At 37.1% G+C, this 18,644-nt stretch overlaps 3 protein-coding genes across 9 annotated transcripts in view; 2 read left to right on the top strand and 1 right to left on the bottom strand.

The window, feature by feature from the left end:
* The first annotated feature begins 129 nt into the window (after window positions 1-129).
* Window positions 130-2,121, top strand: LOC145942977 (endoplasmic reticulum-Golgi intermediate compartment protein 2). Of its 2 annotated transcripts, XM_083050157.1 has the most exons (6): window positions 130-220; window positions 350-519; window positions 669-1,041; window positions 1,131-1,381; window positions 1,458-1,718; window positions 1,795-2,121. In XM_083050157.1, the coding sequence occupies exons 2-6, from the start codon at window positions 417-419 to the stop codon at window positions 1,983-1,985; spliced, it is 1,179 nt and encodes a 392-aa protein (XP_082906283.1). In that variant the 5' UTR covers window positions 130-220; window positions 350-416; the 3' UTR covers window positions 1,986-2,121. The 2 variants fall into 2 exon arrangements, with proteins under 2 accessions (XP_082906283.1, XP_082906282.1); XM_083050156.1 differs by having other exon boundaries at window positions 142-519.
* Window positions 2,122-2,430: 309 nt separating this feature from the next.
* On the top strand, window positions 2,431-4,657 carry Dmap1 (DNA methyltransferase 1 associated protein 1). The gene is made up of 5 exons (XM_083050025.1): window positions 2,431-3,370; window positions 3,448-3,778; window positions 3,888-4,029; window positions 4,126-4,280; window positions 4,366-4,657. Exons 1-5 carry the CDS (start codon window positions 2,811-2,813, stop codon window positions 4,468-4,470), a joined length of 1,293 nt encoding a protein of 430 aa, XP_082906151.1. The 5' UTR covers window positions 2,431-2,810; the 3' UTR covers window positions 4,471-4,657.
* Window positions 4,658-4,741: 84 nt separating this feature from the next.
* The window catches only part of Nckx30c (solute carrier family 24 member Nckx30C), a 66,042-nt gene continuing 52,139 nt past the window's right edge, over window positions 4,742-18,644 (bottom strand). For all 6 annotated transcript variants that reach the window (XM_083050018.1, XM_083050020.1, XM_083050019.1 and 3 more), the window contains one exon: window positions 4,742-17,177. In XM_083050018.1, coding sequence (XP_082906144.1) covers window positions 16,937-17,177 — 241 coding nt within the window. In that variant the 3' untranslated portion in view covers window positions 4,742-16,936. The remainder of the gene's footprint in view (window positions 17,178-18,644) is intronic.

Raw genomic sequence — 18,644 nt, 5'->3', positions numbered from 1 at the left:
ATATAAAATATATTTCGTACAAATCGGGATCGTGTAAAATTAGTTTCAAAGCAAGCTTGAAATTTACTTACTAATTTTTTTTATATGTTATGTGGCGCCACCTTTCTATATAAAATTCTCTGCTGTAATATTTGTTTTTATCTTAGCGGTCTCATATTTTATATCTCTCGTGCGTGTACGATGTATCAAAACGGAGCATGTATAGCTACGTGTCAAAAATGTATTAAACCTTTTATTTGAGTTGTATATGTTGTAATGAATATAACGATAAAAATCATGTTAAAGATAAATATCGAATGCACATATTTAAGTATGGATATTCTGTGAGCACAGTGAACATTTCTTATAGGTTAGCGGTAAATGTGTGATCGTTAAATAATTTAGAAAGATTTGTATAAATATTTTAATATATAAAAATGCTGAGACGACGACACGTCAATGTTAAGACAGTCAAAGAACTGGATGCGTTTCCCAAAGTTCCAGAGTTATATGTCGACAAAACTGCTGTGGGAGGAACATGTAAGTTAGCAGATACTGGCAACGTATATTTATATTAAATATTTATATATATATTTTTTTTTTTACTTGGCCTCGTCTTCACTTAGTTTTAAGAAGAGCATTGTCCTTATGGATCAATTAATACTCCAAATAATTTTTTTCTGTTTCAGTTTCTATCTTTACAATAATTATCATTGCATATTTAATAATAGCAGAAACAAGCTACTATCTTGATAGCAGACTGCAGTTCAAATTCGAGCCAGATACTGAACTTGATGCAAAGCTGCAAATTAATATCGATATAACAGTGGCTATGCCATGTGGTCGTATTGGTGCGGATGTTTTAGATTCTACAAATCAGAATATGTTAAGTTATGATTCTTTGGAGGAGGAAGATACGTGGTGGGAATTAACGCAGGAGCAAAGAGCACATTTTGAAGCTTTAAAGCACATGAATTCATACTTGAGAGAAGAGTATCATGCTATTCATGAACTTCTTTGGAAATCAAATCAGATTACTCTTTACAGCGAGATGCCAGCACGGTATGTAAAGCAAACTTATGCTTATAATTATGCAATATTGTTACAAATTGTGGATATTTATACAAATATACTATTTTTTTATCATTTAGATCCTATAAACCAGATTATGCGCCAAATGCTTGTCGTGTTCATGGTAGTATAAATGTGAATAAGGTTGCAGGAAATTTCCATATAACTGCTGGAAAATCATTATCTTTGCCACGTGGTCACATACATATCTCTGCATTTATGACGGATCAAGATTATAACTTCACTCATAGAATTAATAGATTCTCTTTCGGTGGACCTAGTCCAGGTATTGTGCATCCTCTTGAAGGTGATGAGAAGGTTGCAGATAATAGTAAGTTTTCATGATTGCAAGTTACTAGAAACAATAATATGATTGTCTTCGGCATAATGAATGATTTTTCTTCTAGATATGATGCTATATCAATATTTTGTTGAAGTTGTGCCTACTGATATTAGAACATTACTAAGTACATCAAAGACATACCAATACAGTGTTAAAGATCATCAAAGACCAATCGATCACCATAAAGGATCTCATGGAATACCAGGAATTTTCTTCAAATATGATATAAGCGCACTTAAGATAAAAGTAACTCAGGAACGTGATACATTTTTTTCATTTTTAGTGAAATTATGCGCTACTGTGGGCGGTATTTTTGTTACAAGTGGTAAGTACAATGCACAAACAACGAATTTTTCAATAAATAATATGCAATTTTTATTATTTAATTGAAATTTTTGCAGGATTAGTTAAAAATATTGTACAAAGCTTTTGGTATATTGTGTACTGCAAATTCTTGAATTCTGAAAAGAAAGCAGATCATCATAGACTATCGGTTCCATTACATTCCACGGATTATCGGGCTCCTGATACCATAAATTTATTTGATGTTGCGGCTCCTCAAAATATTGATATCATGTTGAAGCCTCAATAAAAACTCGTGAGTTGAGATTTCAATCTGTGAGTGTGTAAAAAATATGAAAATAGAATTATCTACTGACGCATCCCAGGATATAAGTGTGTATGTACATGATATTATGTAAGTGTGATTAAATTTTTTAAACCTTTAATGTGGATTACTGAAATTTTTATGATTTATTAATATATACGCGAAAAGAAATCACGTATAGTCGATAGTTAAAAAAATGTTCATATGTCGTATATCGCAAATCTATGAAATTCACTTTACATTTGCGCTGTGATTGGTCTTTTAGAAGTTCTAGATCCACCAATCAGATTCGTTTACCAAGAGTCGATCATTTTCTAAACACGTATTTATCGGATCAATGACATATATATATATATAGACGAAGCATTCCTATACTTTTACTGTAGCAGCGAGTGAAGCCGGAAATTGGCAGAATACAACAGAGGGCATGTTCCGATATACACTGCCAGTACTGGAAAGCTATAGGCCTAGTATCTTCTGTACGATAGAGTGAGAAAGAAGAGTGTCAAAACAACTATCTCACTCTGTCGTATTCTGCCAATTTCCGGCTTCACTCCACAGATGGAATGCTTCGTCTATATATATATGTCATTGTATCGGATCAATCGGATGTATTCGCAAGTGTTTACATGTCAGAGAGAATTTTCGAATATAAATATAGCTACTTGTACATAAATTTTATTTTATACAATTGAAAGGTGTTCGCTCAGCTTACGTGATAAACAAAATCAAAAAAACGAAATAAATTTCGTGTTGGTATATCGTTAAGTATCTCGCAGGAGAATTCTAACCTCAAAACAAGCCGTGAGGATGGCAGACGTACGCGACATTCTGGACATCGAGGTGCCCACGACTACGGAACTTACGAAGGAGTCGATACTAGGTAGCGACAAGAAGAATCGCAAGCGATATGACTACAACAAAGTGCCAAAACGTCCCGAGGGGATGCATCGCGAGGTGTTCGCGCTCCTCTGCAAGGACAATAATGACGTACCGCCGTTGTTCCCCACTGACACGTCGAAAGGGTACAAGCAGGTGCGAGCCAAGCTTGGCATGAAAAAAGTCAGGCCGTGGAGATGGACACCCTTTACCAATCCGGCACGTACGGACGGTGCTACCTTTAATCACTGGCGACGTGTCGCCGATGCCGGGAAGGAATATCCCTTCGCAAAGTTCAACAAGAAAGTTCCTATCCCTACGTACACAAATGCAGAATACGTTCAACATTTAGTGACTAATGGTTGGTCACGAGCAGAGACAGATCACCTGTTTGACTTGTGCAGGAGATTTGACCTTAGATTCATTATCATTAAGGATAGGTGGGATCGCACCAAGTTTCTCGCTAGATCAGTAGAAGACTTGAAAGAGAGGCAAGCTTGATACACATATATTTTATTAATTCAGATGTTTTTTTTGTAATTAATAAAATTAACAGATAAATGTTTAGATATTACCAGGTGTGCGCTGCATTGACAAAAGCAAAATCCCATGCTGACAAGGTATATGTTTTTGATGCGGAACATGAAAAACGTAGAAAAGAGCAGTTGAAGAAGTTGTTCGAGCGTACTCCTGAACAGGTGGACGAGGAGCAGACTCTACTTGCTGAGTTACGCAAGATTGAACAAAGGAAAAAAGAGAGAGATAGAAAGACGCAAGATTTGCAAAAATTAATTACAGCAGCTGATCATCAGGCAGATCCCAGAAAGAGCGAGAGAAAATCTTCGAAAAAAAGTAGCAGTTCTTCTAGGAATAGGCCAAATAAAACTGATACTTCCCATGTAAGTGTAATAAAATTTTACTCCATATATATATATATATATATATATATATGGATGTATAGTTACATACATTATCAAAATGCTCATACATTTTTTTAAAATTTTGTAGGCAGTGGAGTCAGCTGGAATTAAATTCCCAGATTTCAAAAATAGCGGTGTTACTCTTCGTTCTCAGAGAATCAAATTACCAAGTAGTCTTGGTCAAAAGAAGATGAAAGGCATTGAACAAATGCTGATTGAATTAAATTTAGGTAAGAAATTAAATAGTTTGCATCTTTTTTATATTATATTTCTTGTGAAATATTAAGACTGAAAACTGACGATGTAAACTGTTGTTTACATTACAGAATTGAATCCACCACCGACGGAACAAATATGTCAGCAATTTAATGAGTTGCGTAGCGATATAGTTTTGCATTATGAATTGAGAAGCGCGTTGTCGACATGCGATTATGAATTACAGTCTTTAAGGCACCAATATGAAGCATTAGCACCTGGAAAGGTCATTAAGTGCAATATTTTAAATGGATATAATTTTAAATAATATCAATCTTGAATTGTTTATTAACGTATTTTTCTCTTTTCAGACTTTAACAATACCAGCGGCACTTCTGCCAAAAACAGAACCCGAAGTTAAAGCAGATATCATCGATGTAGTAGGATCACCCAGCATGTCAAGTAATACTCATTAATTTAAAGGTATCTACATATAAAAATTAATTTTACTTTCTCTCTGTAAATATTGCTTTTCTATCAGCGTGCCAATAATTTTTATATAAAAAATTATCGAGCATGCGAGCACTTCTATTACAATGTATTATATATAATAATTTTTATCTTGTATTAAAAAGAAAAAAAACGATCTAATCGATTGTAATCGCGAATTTACAACGTTATAGATATCGTGTTAATATATCTGTCGGTGCGGGGGTAATGAAATAAAATGGAAAACACGTAACGAGATGGTAATTACTTATATATCTGTGTATTTTTTATATTGTCGACAAAAAGTAACAATATACGGTCAAACCGTATAATTTATCTACAACAATCTACAATAGATTACAATATGTTGTTCTGTTTTTCTTGAGGGTATAGGGGAGGTGTGATTGGGTGTAAAGAAGGAATATAAGATTGACGGGGAAGGCAAGGGGGGAGGGGGGGAAGGATGGGACGGGGGAGAAGAGGGATATTGACGGCAAGTGTAAAGAGTGTTAGATGGTCGTCGATGCAGGCCTTTCTTCGTTCGTGCTCGCGTTACATTCGACTCTTTAATCCTATAATAAATTACTCGGTAGCTCTCTAGCCGTACTTGGTACGGAATAATGCATGTATATCTGCGGTAATAATCGATAAACTCAGCGGTTGTATCCCGCTTGTTTTCCCGGCTGCTGTGTCTCGCCAGGATTCTCCCGATCAAAGTTAAGCGCGAGAGACAAAAGTGTCTTGTGCACAATCAGGCGGGAATATCGTTGATATCGTGATAATGGACTGTTCGCAGATACAGACCATAAAGCGCGTTTACTTGTCTTGATCTTGACACACTTGACGCACATGCTTTTGACACTTTGATCGCTGTCATCCTGGCGACACAATCAGCTGTCTTATGTTCGACGGTCGCATATACCGGTCTGTTCTCGTCGAAATTGATCTTCCTTCGAAGCAGCTGCTAATTGTCAAGTTGTATCGCGCAGTCCGAATCACCTTATATAGTCGCGGACTAACAACAGAGGTGACGTTTACGTTTTGAAATCTTATAAAAATTTACATCTCAGTATGACACGCGTTTTTTTTTCTCTACGACGCTCTCTAGCTTATCTACTAAGTAGTAAACGCTATAAGAAAAGTTTTAAATGCGTATGTATTAACATCATCGCGTCGTTCGTATTATATGCTACGTACATCTTTGCGCGTACGGGATATATAATCTGAATGTCACCTTAGCGCGAAATATATATAATTGTATGATGGATACAACTCGAGAGTTAGAGCGCTGCCTCGTCAATTAGCGATTTGACAGATGTGCTACACGTGTGTATCGAATACGCGACCGTTTGAAGAAGATGCCGCCGCTCTTTGACGTGTTCGATTTTGTTTTTTTTTTCTTAAAAAATGAGATACTGAGACTTAACGATATATAAAGTTTACTTAGTCGGTGCACGGAACTTAAAATAATGGAACGGAGAGATACAACAACGGTCGCCGCCTAGGAACGTTCTTACATATACCGAACAATCCAAGTAATATCGCGTAAAGGGAGTCCGATCCAAGTCCGAAAATCGAAAAATAAAATTATCGACACTTATCTGTATCGTCTAACGATCCTGTCCCGCAGGCATTTTTTTTTAAACGCAACGAAATACCCTCGTTTGTCGCGTTCACACAATTTCGTCTAATAACGACAATAATATAACCATCTCTTGTGCCCGCTCTCGCGTGTCTTATGACAATATTATGCATTAATATATACGTATATACAATGGCGAGATGTGGGGGGGGGACGCTCTTTGTTTTTTTTTATTCTTCACCATAACAAGAGATGTGAGATCGACGTGCGAGGATCTTCGTAGGCTCGAGCACTCAAACGTGCGTTAATCCGATTTTATTCACGCCACCGATTCATTGAGCATCGTCTGAGACTGTCGAGCCTTTAATCACCTCGAGCAATTAACATGCCGCGGTACAATAATGTGGATACGCCTATATAGCAATAATGTTCGTCGTCAACCACGATCGTAGCATAATGATACTAATCGTTTGCAATACGGCATGTGCATGCAGAAAATAGAGCGCTGAGAGATGATGAGTTCATTGCAATATTTTTTTTTTTTACTTATCCCTGCGCAATCTAATTTGCAAATTGGATAAATAACTATATAGATACGAATATGATCCAGGTGTGATTAAAAGAATCAGCGGTATTTTTCTTTATCGGCTTTATATATCTCTCTTAATTAGAACGTTATCGCATAACGTTCGGGCTCTCAAGTAGCTGAGAAATATTTATTACTTTAAATCTCATAACGCGTTTATATACTCTCTGAAGATTATTATTTTTTTTTACTTGTGTTTAATTATATAATTGTGGTAACAACAACGGTAAGAATAATTTTATAACGAAGTAAGAGAGAAATTTACTAACGAAATGGGATAAGAGAACGGTATAACAGCACTGAGATATTTTATAGTATACAGTTGATGGCTTTTCAACTCTCTTAGATAATCGATTCTTTTCTCTCAGAAACTTTATAAGATTAATGCTAACAAAAATACTGCCGATTCTAAATATATACTCAATTATTACACGATCCAATTATTGCGTCTCGTTAAAACTGAGGAACAAGATTTATACTGCGAAAACGGTACTCGCTTTCTCTCTCTTTCTCTCTTAATCTCTCTTCTGTAAAGATTAATGTTGGAAAAAGAATCTATACTTTGCAAGTATCGCGATATATGTATAATAAAATCTCGAGCGAGCAAGTATAGAGCTCGTTTATTAACGTATCTTTGTTTTTGTTGAGTTTATTGAATAGTAGTGTGGGATAGATAGAATGTAAACTCTTGTTACTTGATTATTGTCGACTGTGTATCAATAAATACTCGCGAATCAAAGTTTTGAAGAGTAAGAATACGCCGATTATACAATATATTATTCAGCGTTTTTCAAGCGAGAGACCTTTGGGAACTTTGAAGAATCGTTCGCATGGTTGATTCGCGTGATTTTAATTAATTTAATCGCTATCGTAACACGCGTCGCGCTTCTTCCAACAATCGGTTTGTTTTTCAACTGACTATTTAATATGCAATTAATACATAGTGGAAACTTCTCTCTCGACGAGTATTTCTAAATAAATGCCCTACGTTAATTCGAGTTGTTGAATAACGCAGCTCCTTTTTTTTCAATCGTTTTAAGTACTTTCTGTTTGCATGATAATAACATTAAACTCCAGGTAAAGAGTGACGTATAGACGAAGGTGTACCTTCGTAAGAATCGGATTTAATCACGCAAGAAGTTTATTTCCGCCGTTTCTCGGGGCTGCTTACTGTCGCAGCTTTTCTCCAGAGAAGCCACGCACTAAACTAAGAAGATACACAGTCTCCCTCGGATAGTAGCGTGTAAGTTGAATTTTTTTCTGTTCTACCGCAAGATTTTTTTTTCCGCAGGAAAATGCGTCGCCAAATGGCAAAAGTGGAGAGATGAGCGATTAGCATGTAAAAGGGAGTAGTGCAAATCCGCGACAAGCCGTACGCCGTACTTTACTAAAGAGCCATCATCCGCGGATAGCGCGGATAATTTTCATCGCGAATAAGTAGAATGAGTTTAAACAGACATCATCTCATTACGGCGTTTGCCGTTTTAACGCATCGGGAACGAGAGTCGTTTTTCGATCGTGAAAAAATTGCAGTTTCTTTTATTTTAGCTTGCAATAAGTCGTACGATATCGTACGATAACTTTGACATCTGTCTTAATTGTCAGATTATTTCACAATCGTCCTGAATGTAAAATAAATGGACGCAGAGAAAAATTTAGATATATTGTCGCGATTTATGTGTTCAAGTATTTTATAAATTTAAACTTATCATTGGAAGCTTTAATTAAAAACTTGGTTATCTAAAACTGGGGTCCACAATGCGTTAAACGGATATTGCATCTTTCTTCCTCTCATATCTCCATTGTCAAAATTGATATTGCGAATTCTTATCGTAACAATTCGTATATATTAATTTGTATTAATAATTCATTTGCATTTAATAAAAGTCTGTCATTAAGTTCCGTCACCGCCGTGGCTTTTTTCTCGCGACGAAAGCAAACGAAGAAACTGAATTGAATCGCAAAAAGATCGTGAGGGAAGCGTCGCGATTGGCGAGTAATTCGACTTAATTAATTATACAATAGCATTAAGTGTGTGTATACAGAATACGCGCGGTTTTTTTTTTATTATATATCCCTCTCATTTTGCTCGTTTTTTTTTTTGGACATTCGCGCACGTATATTTTAATATATGTAGCGCCTCAAACGATCCTGCAACTGACCGGAAGAAATTTTTTCGTCGTTTCGAGATTTCCTCTTTTCTGCTTGTGTTTTTTTGCTTTTTTTCGTATAACATGTAACATGAGAAATCGTAGTTTTACTCGTTAAAGACATCCCTACACAACATGGCTACGGTAATGCGTAATGGATATGTGCGCAAGTGCGTGTGACGAGGCTAAGAGACGAAAGGCTGCGAGGGTTGAAGAGGAGGAAGAGGGATGAGGCCAGGGATCTCGCGAGGGTGGAGGAGATAAAGTGTACGCACGTGCGCACATAGGCACACGTTTAAGGTATATGTATAGATTCTGTATATATCTCAATCATTGATTTTCGTTAAGTAACTAGCTTCTTCGAGTATGTATATATATACACATAGATATATGTATATATACAGAACATATATATGTGAATATATATATATATATAATTTTTATTTTTGCAATTAGGTAATAATTAATATATGCGTTCAAATCACTTCGTCCCTCTGAATTCGCATGGGTTTATTCTCTCTCTCTCATCCTCTCGAGTAATCTCTCAAACTGTCACTCTCGCACGCATATTTCACACGCATCCCTCAAACAGGCTACTAGAGTGCCCTACCTATGCTACGGCGCTATGGTAGACAACAACAAGTAATATCATTTATCCTAAAACTTCTAATCTTTTTCATATTTTTTTCGCTTGTTCTACTTTCGTATCCGCGTATATATGCCGTAAAAATGTTGTATATAATAATATTAATATTGTTATATATTTCTCTTCGTTCTCTCTCTCTTTTATTGCACACGCGGTGTCGTTACCCATTGGCGCCAGCGCCGTAAGCCGATCCGACTGATCCGCGTCCCCCTATCATCCCCCTATCCTCCCTCTACCTCGGTTCCCCGTTTCCCGGACGCGGAAATCGTTGATCATTAAGGCGTCGATCATTAAAACAATGATCCCTCCCAGGAGTGCTCCGCTCGTCGTCCTGCCCACGCACGATCTCGGGCGTCAAGTGAGATCGTTTCATATCGTTTTATCGTCATTTGACGACCGAGTGGCGGAGCGGCCTGAACCCCCGACGCTGACCCCCACGGCTTCTCCTTAACACATCAGCGTGTTTCTCTGTTTTTTTTTGCTTTTTTTCTAAGGGTACCTTTTTCGTCCATCGTGACTTTTTTTATGTTTGCGATTTTAGTTCCGTTATACATTAAACTCTCTCGTACTCTCGGGGGTACGATACGCGATCTCTAATGATTCTTTTTTTAAGCTGAGATTCGTCCTGCGCGAACTTTCGAACGTGGTCGTTGATGCACCTGTTTTCGGTCTCCCCCTTGCCCCCCTTCGTTTGGGAAAATCGTTCGCCATCGCCTTTTTGCAACCGCGAGGGGATGAATTTTTAACTTCGCGCCCTCGCGTGCGAAAGAGCAATTTTCGTCCGTTTATTTTACGTTCTCGTCACATCGCGATTATTATATGTATGCCGCGGCCCCGATCTTAAGTAACGCGTCAAGGACGTAGTATCTTACGAACATCAAGAAATGAAATTTTTACCGTAATAAAAACGTCCCAAACTCGGAATCGTCGACGAGAACGTATATAACGCTAGATACTTTACATATTTATATGTGTGTATGTATGTGTGAGTATTTTATGCGTATTTATATATTTATATATATATATATGTATATTTTTTATTTTATATATATATGTATTTATATTTTTTTCGCTCTTCGTCTTTCTAGCACTCTGTGGTGACCTAATTAATTCTCGTAAGTCGTGATTTTTATAACTACGCGTCGTATCCCGTAAATCTATTACTGCGGCGATGGACGGGGGTACAACCCTATATAATGCGGCGTTTTTTTTGAAAGAGATGACGATAATGAAATATATATCAAAAGAAAAGCCCGAGAGAAACGCGAGGTATATTCTCTCCGGAGTTTATTTACGTTACGTCCAACACGCTCAGATCATCGCCCAGAGAATCGCCAAAAATTGCATCTCGCCATCCTTTTCCCGCGAATTACGCGATTCAATAATCGACGATCCAGCGTTTTTATTGAGAGACTCTCGTAGGATATAATACATATTTATATATATTATATAATCTGTAATTATATAGAAACTTTATAACGCGCTCGTATAACTCCTCATCTAATTATATCTTATCGACTTAAGTCACTAATAATACTACCAAGTAATCTCAGTTATCATATATAATCAACATTTTTTTTTTCTCTTTGATATGTGCGTTCGCGCTTTGTCAATGCCAAGAAAATATTCGAAGCGTTCGATCTTGTTCGATCGTTCACAGCGTGCGTATTGTGTCCCTTTTTTTATAATCCCGCGTTATTTTATATCCACGAGTATCGATAACGATTTATATATCATGTCATTCGGCTGAGAGAACAGTGACAGTTCTTAGTATACACGATCGATCGATTTCGCGGAGGACAAATTTGTCACTCGGTCCTTTTTTTAACAATTCGCCGAAATTTGAAGGATCGTGCTTGATCCTCGTCGCGTGCCCGGCTCTAATCTACCGACCTTTTTTTTTTGTCACAATGTAAAAATTCCTCTACGATTCTCGAAAGCTACGTTAAAAAGTATGAAATCAACTAAATTCTTAACGTCGCTTAAAGTCTAAGTTTGGAGCGTCTTTGCGAGCGCGCGACGGGTTCCGTATCCGTATATATAAGATATAACAGCTACCATCAACTCTAAACAGTACAACATATTGTGCATTCACATAAAAATATAAAAGGGTCTAACGAATTTTATATATATAATATATATATATATATATATGAAATATATACATATATATGTATATATATTATATATATATATATATATGTTATAACAATAAGTTTATTTTTTTTGTCACGCGAATAAAAGTCTCGAAAGCCACCTTTGGAAAAAATGAAGCGTTCGTAAATATAAAAAGATAATTGTATTTCAAAAGAATTTCACGAGAGAGACGCCCTTATAAAAATCAAGAAGGGTCTATCGGATACTGATTATACTGTTTCGGGTTGAATGCACTAACTGGTGGGAACTTGTTTCCGTTCTCATTTCTCTTTCGACGTAAATTCATCCCTTACGTAATAGGGTTGGCATCGATGCATTGCATTTTTTTTAAGTCTTGACAAACTTGTCGGACAAACCGAAACAATTTTCATTTTTCGAAAACACACTCTCCGTCTCGTCGCGTTTACTTCACGTAAATTTACACGTGTATGTGTGTATGTGTATATATGTGTACGTGTGTGCGTGCATGAGTGCATTGAAATGAATTTTATTTTTCTCTCTTCTCTTTCTCTCTTTTTCATTTTCATAAAATAAATGTGCCTGCGTTCTGACAATTTGACAACGCAAGGATCAAATCAAACTTTATGTACTAAAATATAGTACATATATATTTTATATACATACAACTGATGTAATATTTATATGTATGTATGTATATATATATGTATAACTTGAGAAGTCGCTAGAGTATCGAGGTCAATGGCATGTCATGTACATCCGAGATCTCTTCGTGTCATTCTTTCCGGGAGGGGAAATATGTCACGGGGCGAGCTATTTCCTTACGTTTATACCCAGGCAGATCACGAAAGGATATTAATCTCTTGAAAAGTCGACATTCAAAAGCAAAAATGGGCCGTCTCTCCTCATCACCAATGTCGATGATGTTTGTCCTACGGTATATTACAAAGCATAAATTACGCGGAGCACCGCTGCGCTTTGAGCTCTCCGGCACGACCTTCGACTTATCACGCGATTCACTGCTAATCCGCTTTCGTTGTTTCGCTCGCGACTGACAGACTAATCCCTTTTCGTACCCTTCGCAACTATACAATGACGCAAAATGCCTCGGCACAACGTTCCCCACTTTTCTCTCTCTCTCGCAGCTCGTTCCCCATTTATGTTCGACGTCACGAAGGAACCCAAGCTTTGTTTTCCCCGCTGATGATCGCTGCTAAGTCCGAAGGGCGGTTCAACGCTAGCTATCACGTCCGTATCGAGCGATTTTGATTACATCTTTTTCTTACGCCCCAGCAAAAGTTCGTCCGCTCACGCGCCTAAGAGATTTTCATTGCACGATTTTCATTTACGGAAATCTGATTGCGTCTGTATGTTTCCAAGTTTGTCTATACTATTTGAGAATAATGCTTTATCTCTTTTTTTTCCCCCATTCATGTCTGATCTTTTTCAATTTCAGATATAGTTTACTCATTGGGTGTAGAAACTTGATATAAGACTGAAACTACTTACAATTAAAGTCTCGCGGATAAAAGTCTCAAAACCGTTTTGTATCGATAAATAAAATTTCGTAAAAAGGAAATGGGGGTGAGTTTAGAATCAATTGGCAGTATTGCCATTGCAGGCGAAATCCTTTTTCTCAACGTAATGCTGAAAGCTCTGTCGCGAAAAGGAGCGTCGCTATCTTAATTAATGATCGATAATATCTCGAGGAGATCGTATTGTTGCCATTCATTGCTTGCGTAGCTATAAAATTTTGCATATATTCCGAACAACTATATTATTTTTTTCAAGCTTATATCGTTGTAGTTCGACTGCCCTTTGCCGTCCAAAATAACTGGTTACATTTCACGTTAAACAAATTGATATAACAGATTGTTGTTCGTTAACGTCGTAAATTTCGTCGCGACCTTGATGTGTCCTCGGTAATCTTGCTTTTGTCTCGCTATCACAGATCCTTGACATCGTTAGCCCAGGACGTTAATTCAGGATCATCGGTCAATTTTAGCCTCTCTTTCTAAGCGCAATAGCGTGGCTCACGATGCTTTTCGTCGCGTGAGGAATCCAAGTAGCAGAGCACGGAGGAGTACATAGAATAATTTCGCAGAATAATCGAGCGCGCGAATTGGATTGCATACGTCACTAGGGTTTAGGCAGAGAGACAGGTGGACATAGCTATAGTTGGAAAGCTTAACATAAAATATAACTGTCGTACGACGCGATTCGGAGCGTAAGCTGCGAGAGACCGTCCTCCACGTGTTTTCGATATCATATAGGGACCATAGAAAACAAATATACCATTATATGCGATAATATAATATATGTACGAATATATGTTATTCTTCATATAATGCGTTTCACGTCGCGCCGAATTTTCTTCACACTATATATATATGTATATGAGTTTGATAATCTAAAATTCGCCCTATCTATCGATTAACGTTGACAGTACTTTTTTAAATATAATTATGGTCTCTTTCTTATTTCTTCACGCCATGGATCGATTTTTTTTGCGTCAACTGTGGGCTTAATTAAAAAGCTAGGCCGCTTTTAGGCGTTCAGGCTAAGAATATCATTTCTCTGTTTGTATCTCTCAACATATGATAGGTATATGTATAATAACATTTTCCTCTCAACTCGTACCTTAGTATAATCGATATCACATTATAACTATTATCTCTATGTCCTTAAAACGTATCCTTTACAAACGCTTTTTACAACACACGGGTGCTGTAACTTGGAACTTAAAAATCGCCCATTCTGTCACCCTTTAACTCTGTACATGACCCTATCTCTTTCCCTCTCTCTCTTTCTTTCTCAATCTCACACACATGCATACCTCCGTAAATTCGTTCATTCTGTTACCCGTTTGCCTTTACTGTGTGTACATGTAACAACCATAATAGTAAGTTAATATTTTCTAGCGATACCTTTTAGTAGTGCGTCGTAATGCAATGTCGAAAACTTGAAAGAATTTATCGAAAAGAATAGCTGCTCGGAGAGTATCAAGCGATGGAATATCATGAAAAGTGCAACGTCTAAGCGACTCTTGCTCGTTTCTTTTTACGAACGTATCATAATAATGCGTTATCCGTACGTTCCGTAATTTTATACGTTTTTCGCATACGATCGTCTTGATACTTTCTCTACGGAGAGAAAATGTCGCACGTGGATTCGATCGCGCATAAAGTGCATTAACAAGCAACAAGATACAAGTGTTCTCGATTGATTATAAGAATCCTCGCGCGATCTATCAATTCGAATTATGCGATTTTCAAGAGTTTTTTGTCTCTATGCACTTAGGAAGGTCTGCTTTCGCATGTCGCTTATAGATTATATAGTTAGTGATAGAGTAATTATATTTAAGAGGAAAAAAACACGCTCGGAATCAGATCTAAATGTCTTACGCGAACGAGACGTCTGTATTTTCGTATCATCTGAATGGATTCACTTGATCAGCTGATCAGCAATAAATAAATCGTAATTACGACTTGCGCGATTTTTCGTGAAAATATATGATATATTTCCTACCAAAAACAATGCATATTTCTTCATGCATGTTTAATCAAACGTTAAACGGGCAATTGAAAGTGAACCAAATGAATGTCTTCTATCTCGTTAAATTAACGCTATGCATCGATGAACACATTTTCTTTGATACTGCTCGAGAACCGGCTCTCTTGCTCCCTGAATCTAACGATTTAAATGAAAAGTCAAGGAAAAATGTAATCTGCAAAGGTAATCGAGTGTGCTAATCAACGTCTCGCATTTGTATCGCTACTCTATCTTATTCACGTATCAACAGCAACATCCGTTCCGATCGTATACTGAAAATCCGGTGCGACGATCGACCGTTTCGTTTGGGACGTGTCTGAATCTTATTATTTAATGGATTAATATTTGGAGAATTTCAATGATATCTCTCTAATGTAATTCCACGAATGTAGAACACATTTTCATTAACCAACGTAGGAAACATTTTTAATGAACAAACACAATCTTATTTTAATTGTAATAATAATTTATGTAATGCGTTAGGAAATTTATCGTAAACGTGGCGAGAAAGAAATAAGATTTTTTGAACATTTTGTATTCTTTTACTATAAAAGCTTGCATAATATATATTTATATATATGTGTATAATATGTCTGTTTGTGATTAGTACAGAAAAAAGCTTTGAAACAAAATGTATACATATGTACACTCGAAATTGACGTGCGTACATCGGTTTGCCATCGAAACGAAACGTCGAACAGCACACCGCATCAAGTTGGAATTTCGTGAGCGTAATAGACGTTATAATCTATTCTACGATTAGAGGTGAAAAGAGTTCTACTTTATAGGAAAAACGGCGAGCGGTCAGATTACTGACTTGCTACCTTTCTCTCTCGCTTTCTTTCTCTCTCTCTCTTTTTAAGGATAATATTATATATAATATTCGCACACGTGAGCGTGCCAAGGAGTCAAACAAGAGAAGCCTCACTGGAATATTTTGTACACTGACGAAGTAACTTTGCGTTTTATAATTTTGATATTATTGCTATGGATTGTGTATATTCGAGAAAAAAAAAACGCGTAAAAATGTCTTGATAAATGTATACGAATCAAGCTACATCTGACGCGACACGCACACGATTAGAATTGGAAATCTTTTGATCGGGGATTACTATATAATCTTTTGCTGCAAAAGTCTGGTCGGTGAATTAATATGCATCGCGCAATCAATTTGCCTCGCGCACGCTTATTAATCACCAAGAGAACGAGAAAGAAGAAGAAGAAGGAAGAAAGAATAATATGACCAGAGAGACTGGAACTGCACGTGTGCCAAAGGATTCTTCCATAGATTATATAAAATTATGCTGGTTTGGTCCTTGGCACGATCGGCTAACGCGCTCGCCATGCCTAAATAATAAAGTAGCGCACTCGAGCGAAGTGGCACGCTCGATTAATTCTTAACAAGATGAGTATTTCGTTTCAGGTATTTCAAGGTTTATACAATATGTACACCTCTCGCGCGACTATAAGAACAAAACGCATCTGCGTGATACACAAAATTGCTGATGATCGGTGACAGGTGCTGTGTGTATGTGTAAGTATGTATATGTATATATGTGTGTATATGTGTGTGTGTGTTCATGGTGCTGCTATTGCCGTTCGATCATTAAGTTTCCTTCGCGCGCACGCGGGAAGGTAATGACTTTGGGTTTTTTGCGCGGTTTTCCTCCTCGGCTCGACCGCGCAGGGAAGAGTTCTCTGGTCAGCCGAGACTCGCCGACGACGATGACGATGATGATGACGAGACTCGTAAGTGTGCGTCCGTATTCGCAGACGTGTTCGCCCTTTCCTCCGAAGGAGGTTCTAGTACCTCTGTGCTGCCCTACACCGGGCAGACCAGCCATTCGTACTCGAACATCAGCGAGACGGCGACGAAGACGAAGTAGAGGATGAACATCGTGAAACCGAGACTCCTGTTCATTTTCCATCTGAAGCAGGCGATGCTAATGATCACGAAGAGCAGCATGCAGAACAGTATCGCTATGCTGCACACCATCCCCACCGAGTTCACCTCCACGGGTTTTCCGTAGATTAAACCGTACAGGAGCCACGGAACCGGAAGCCTGCGGGCAGAATCAAAGTGCAAATCGAGCCTATATTTATTGCCCGATTGATTTGCCGATGCGTTTATAATTAGCGCGCTCCATTTGCCTCTCTAATTATTCTGTTTTTTTTTTTTTTTTTAATTATATCTTCTCTCTAATTAATATCTATCTATATACATATATATTTCATATATATAAAATATCTATATATATTTCAAGTATCAACAGTAACTATTTTAAGAACAAGAGATGCAGCAACGTGAAAGATTACGTGTAATTAATATTTGAGATTAACGATGGTTAATTATGTATCGATCAAAAACTTTTTAATTGAATCGCTTATTCGTCATACTGAGTTTGCTAGCTAGTAACTTGAAAAAGTCTTGAAATTATATAACATTTTTATCACTCTAAAACATATATCAATTATTTTGACGATAAAACGATAATGTGCTGTAACCTGTCAAAAATTATCACTACATGTGTGTGTGTATCCATTTATTTTAATTGAAATTTATTTAGTTATATAAAAAAACTGCATATATTCGTTACATCCTCATACAAATCGCGTGGCACGTACTTTCGACAAAATGTTTCGAATATATGTTTGCATTTTTTGCATTACACATTCTATTAAATTTATTAAAACATTACAGCTTTATGATTACAAGTGTGGTGGGATCATCTGGCAGCATCGATCGAGTACAAATGTATGCGTGCGTGGGGGTGTTGCGCTTTGTCTCTCTCTTTCTCTCTTTCTATATATGTATATATATTTGACGTACAATATCTATAATTCATATTCGTCTATAACAATACTGTCGACGACTCTTGGATATAGTATATCGTTTGACGTGCAGTCGCAATCGCCTCCGCGCACAGATACGGAGAAATATTTTTCCCCACTTTTTTTCAAGTCCTCTGCCAGTTGGCAGTCGGTCGACGAATGCGTACGGTTATGATTGATCGCCGATGAGAAGGATCTGATGTTTCGTCATCGCGAACGACTGCCACAGGAGATCGAGTGTTACCGAGGAACGCGCGATCAATTTCAACAGATTGGATTTTATAGCCGTGAAGACAAAGTGGAGGAAGATAATGAATTCTTATCGGTGACAGCCACAACTTGCTTGTACAAACTTTGCTTCTCGTTAGAGATCACCCGAGAAATATCACGCGCAAAAGTCAGAGTATTGTTAAAGTTGCAAGATATTTTATTTTATTTTTATAAATTTTATTTTATTGAAATTTTGTTATCAATAAGGAAATGAAGAATTTTTTCTTTTCACGATAGAGAGAAAGAGTGTTTCAAAGATGAAGATCTGTATCGTCTGTAATAAGAATTCAAATGCAAGCACAAGGAGCTCGATAATACGCGAAACATTAAATTGGCAAATTTTCGTCGCTTGTTTGAAGTTCATCATGTAATTATTCAGACACTACGCTCGATCCAATTGCTTATTAACTACACTGTTTTTTTAATGA

The sequence above is a fragment of the Prenolepis imparis genome, unplaced genomic scaffold (assembly GCF_030444845.1).
Source record: "Prenolepis imparis isolate NDT839.2.m4 unplaced genomic scaffold, iyPreImpa1.0 SCAF_11, whole genome shotgun sequence".
NCBI lineage: Eukaryota > Metazoa > Arthropoda > Insecta > Hymenoptera > Formicidae > Prenolepis > Prenolepis imparis.
The sequence above is the reverse complement of the archived record's forward strand: the minus strand, read 5'-3'. Positions and strand labels throughout refer to the sequence as shown.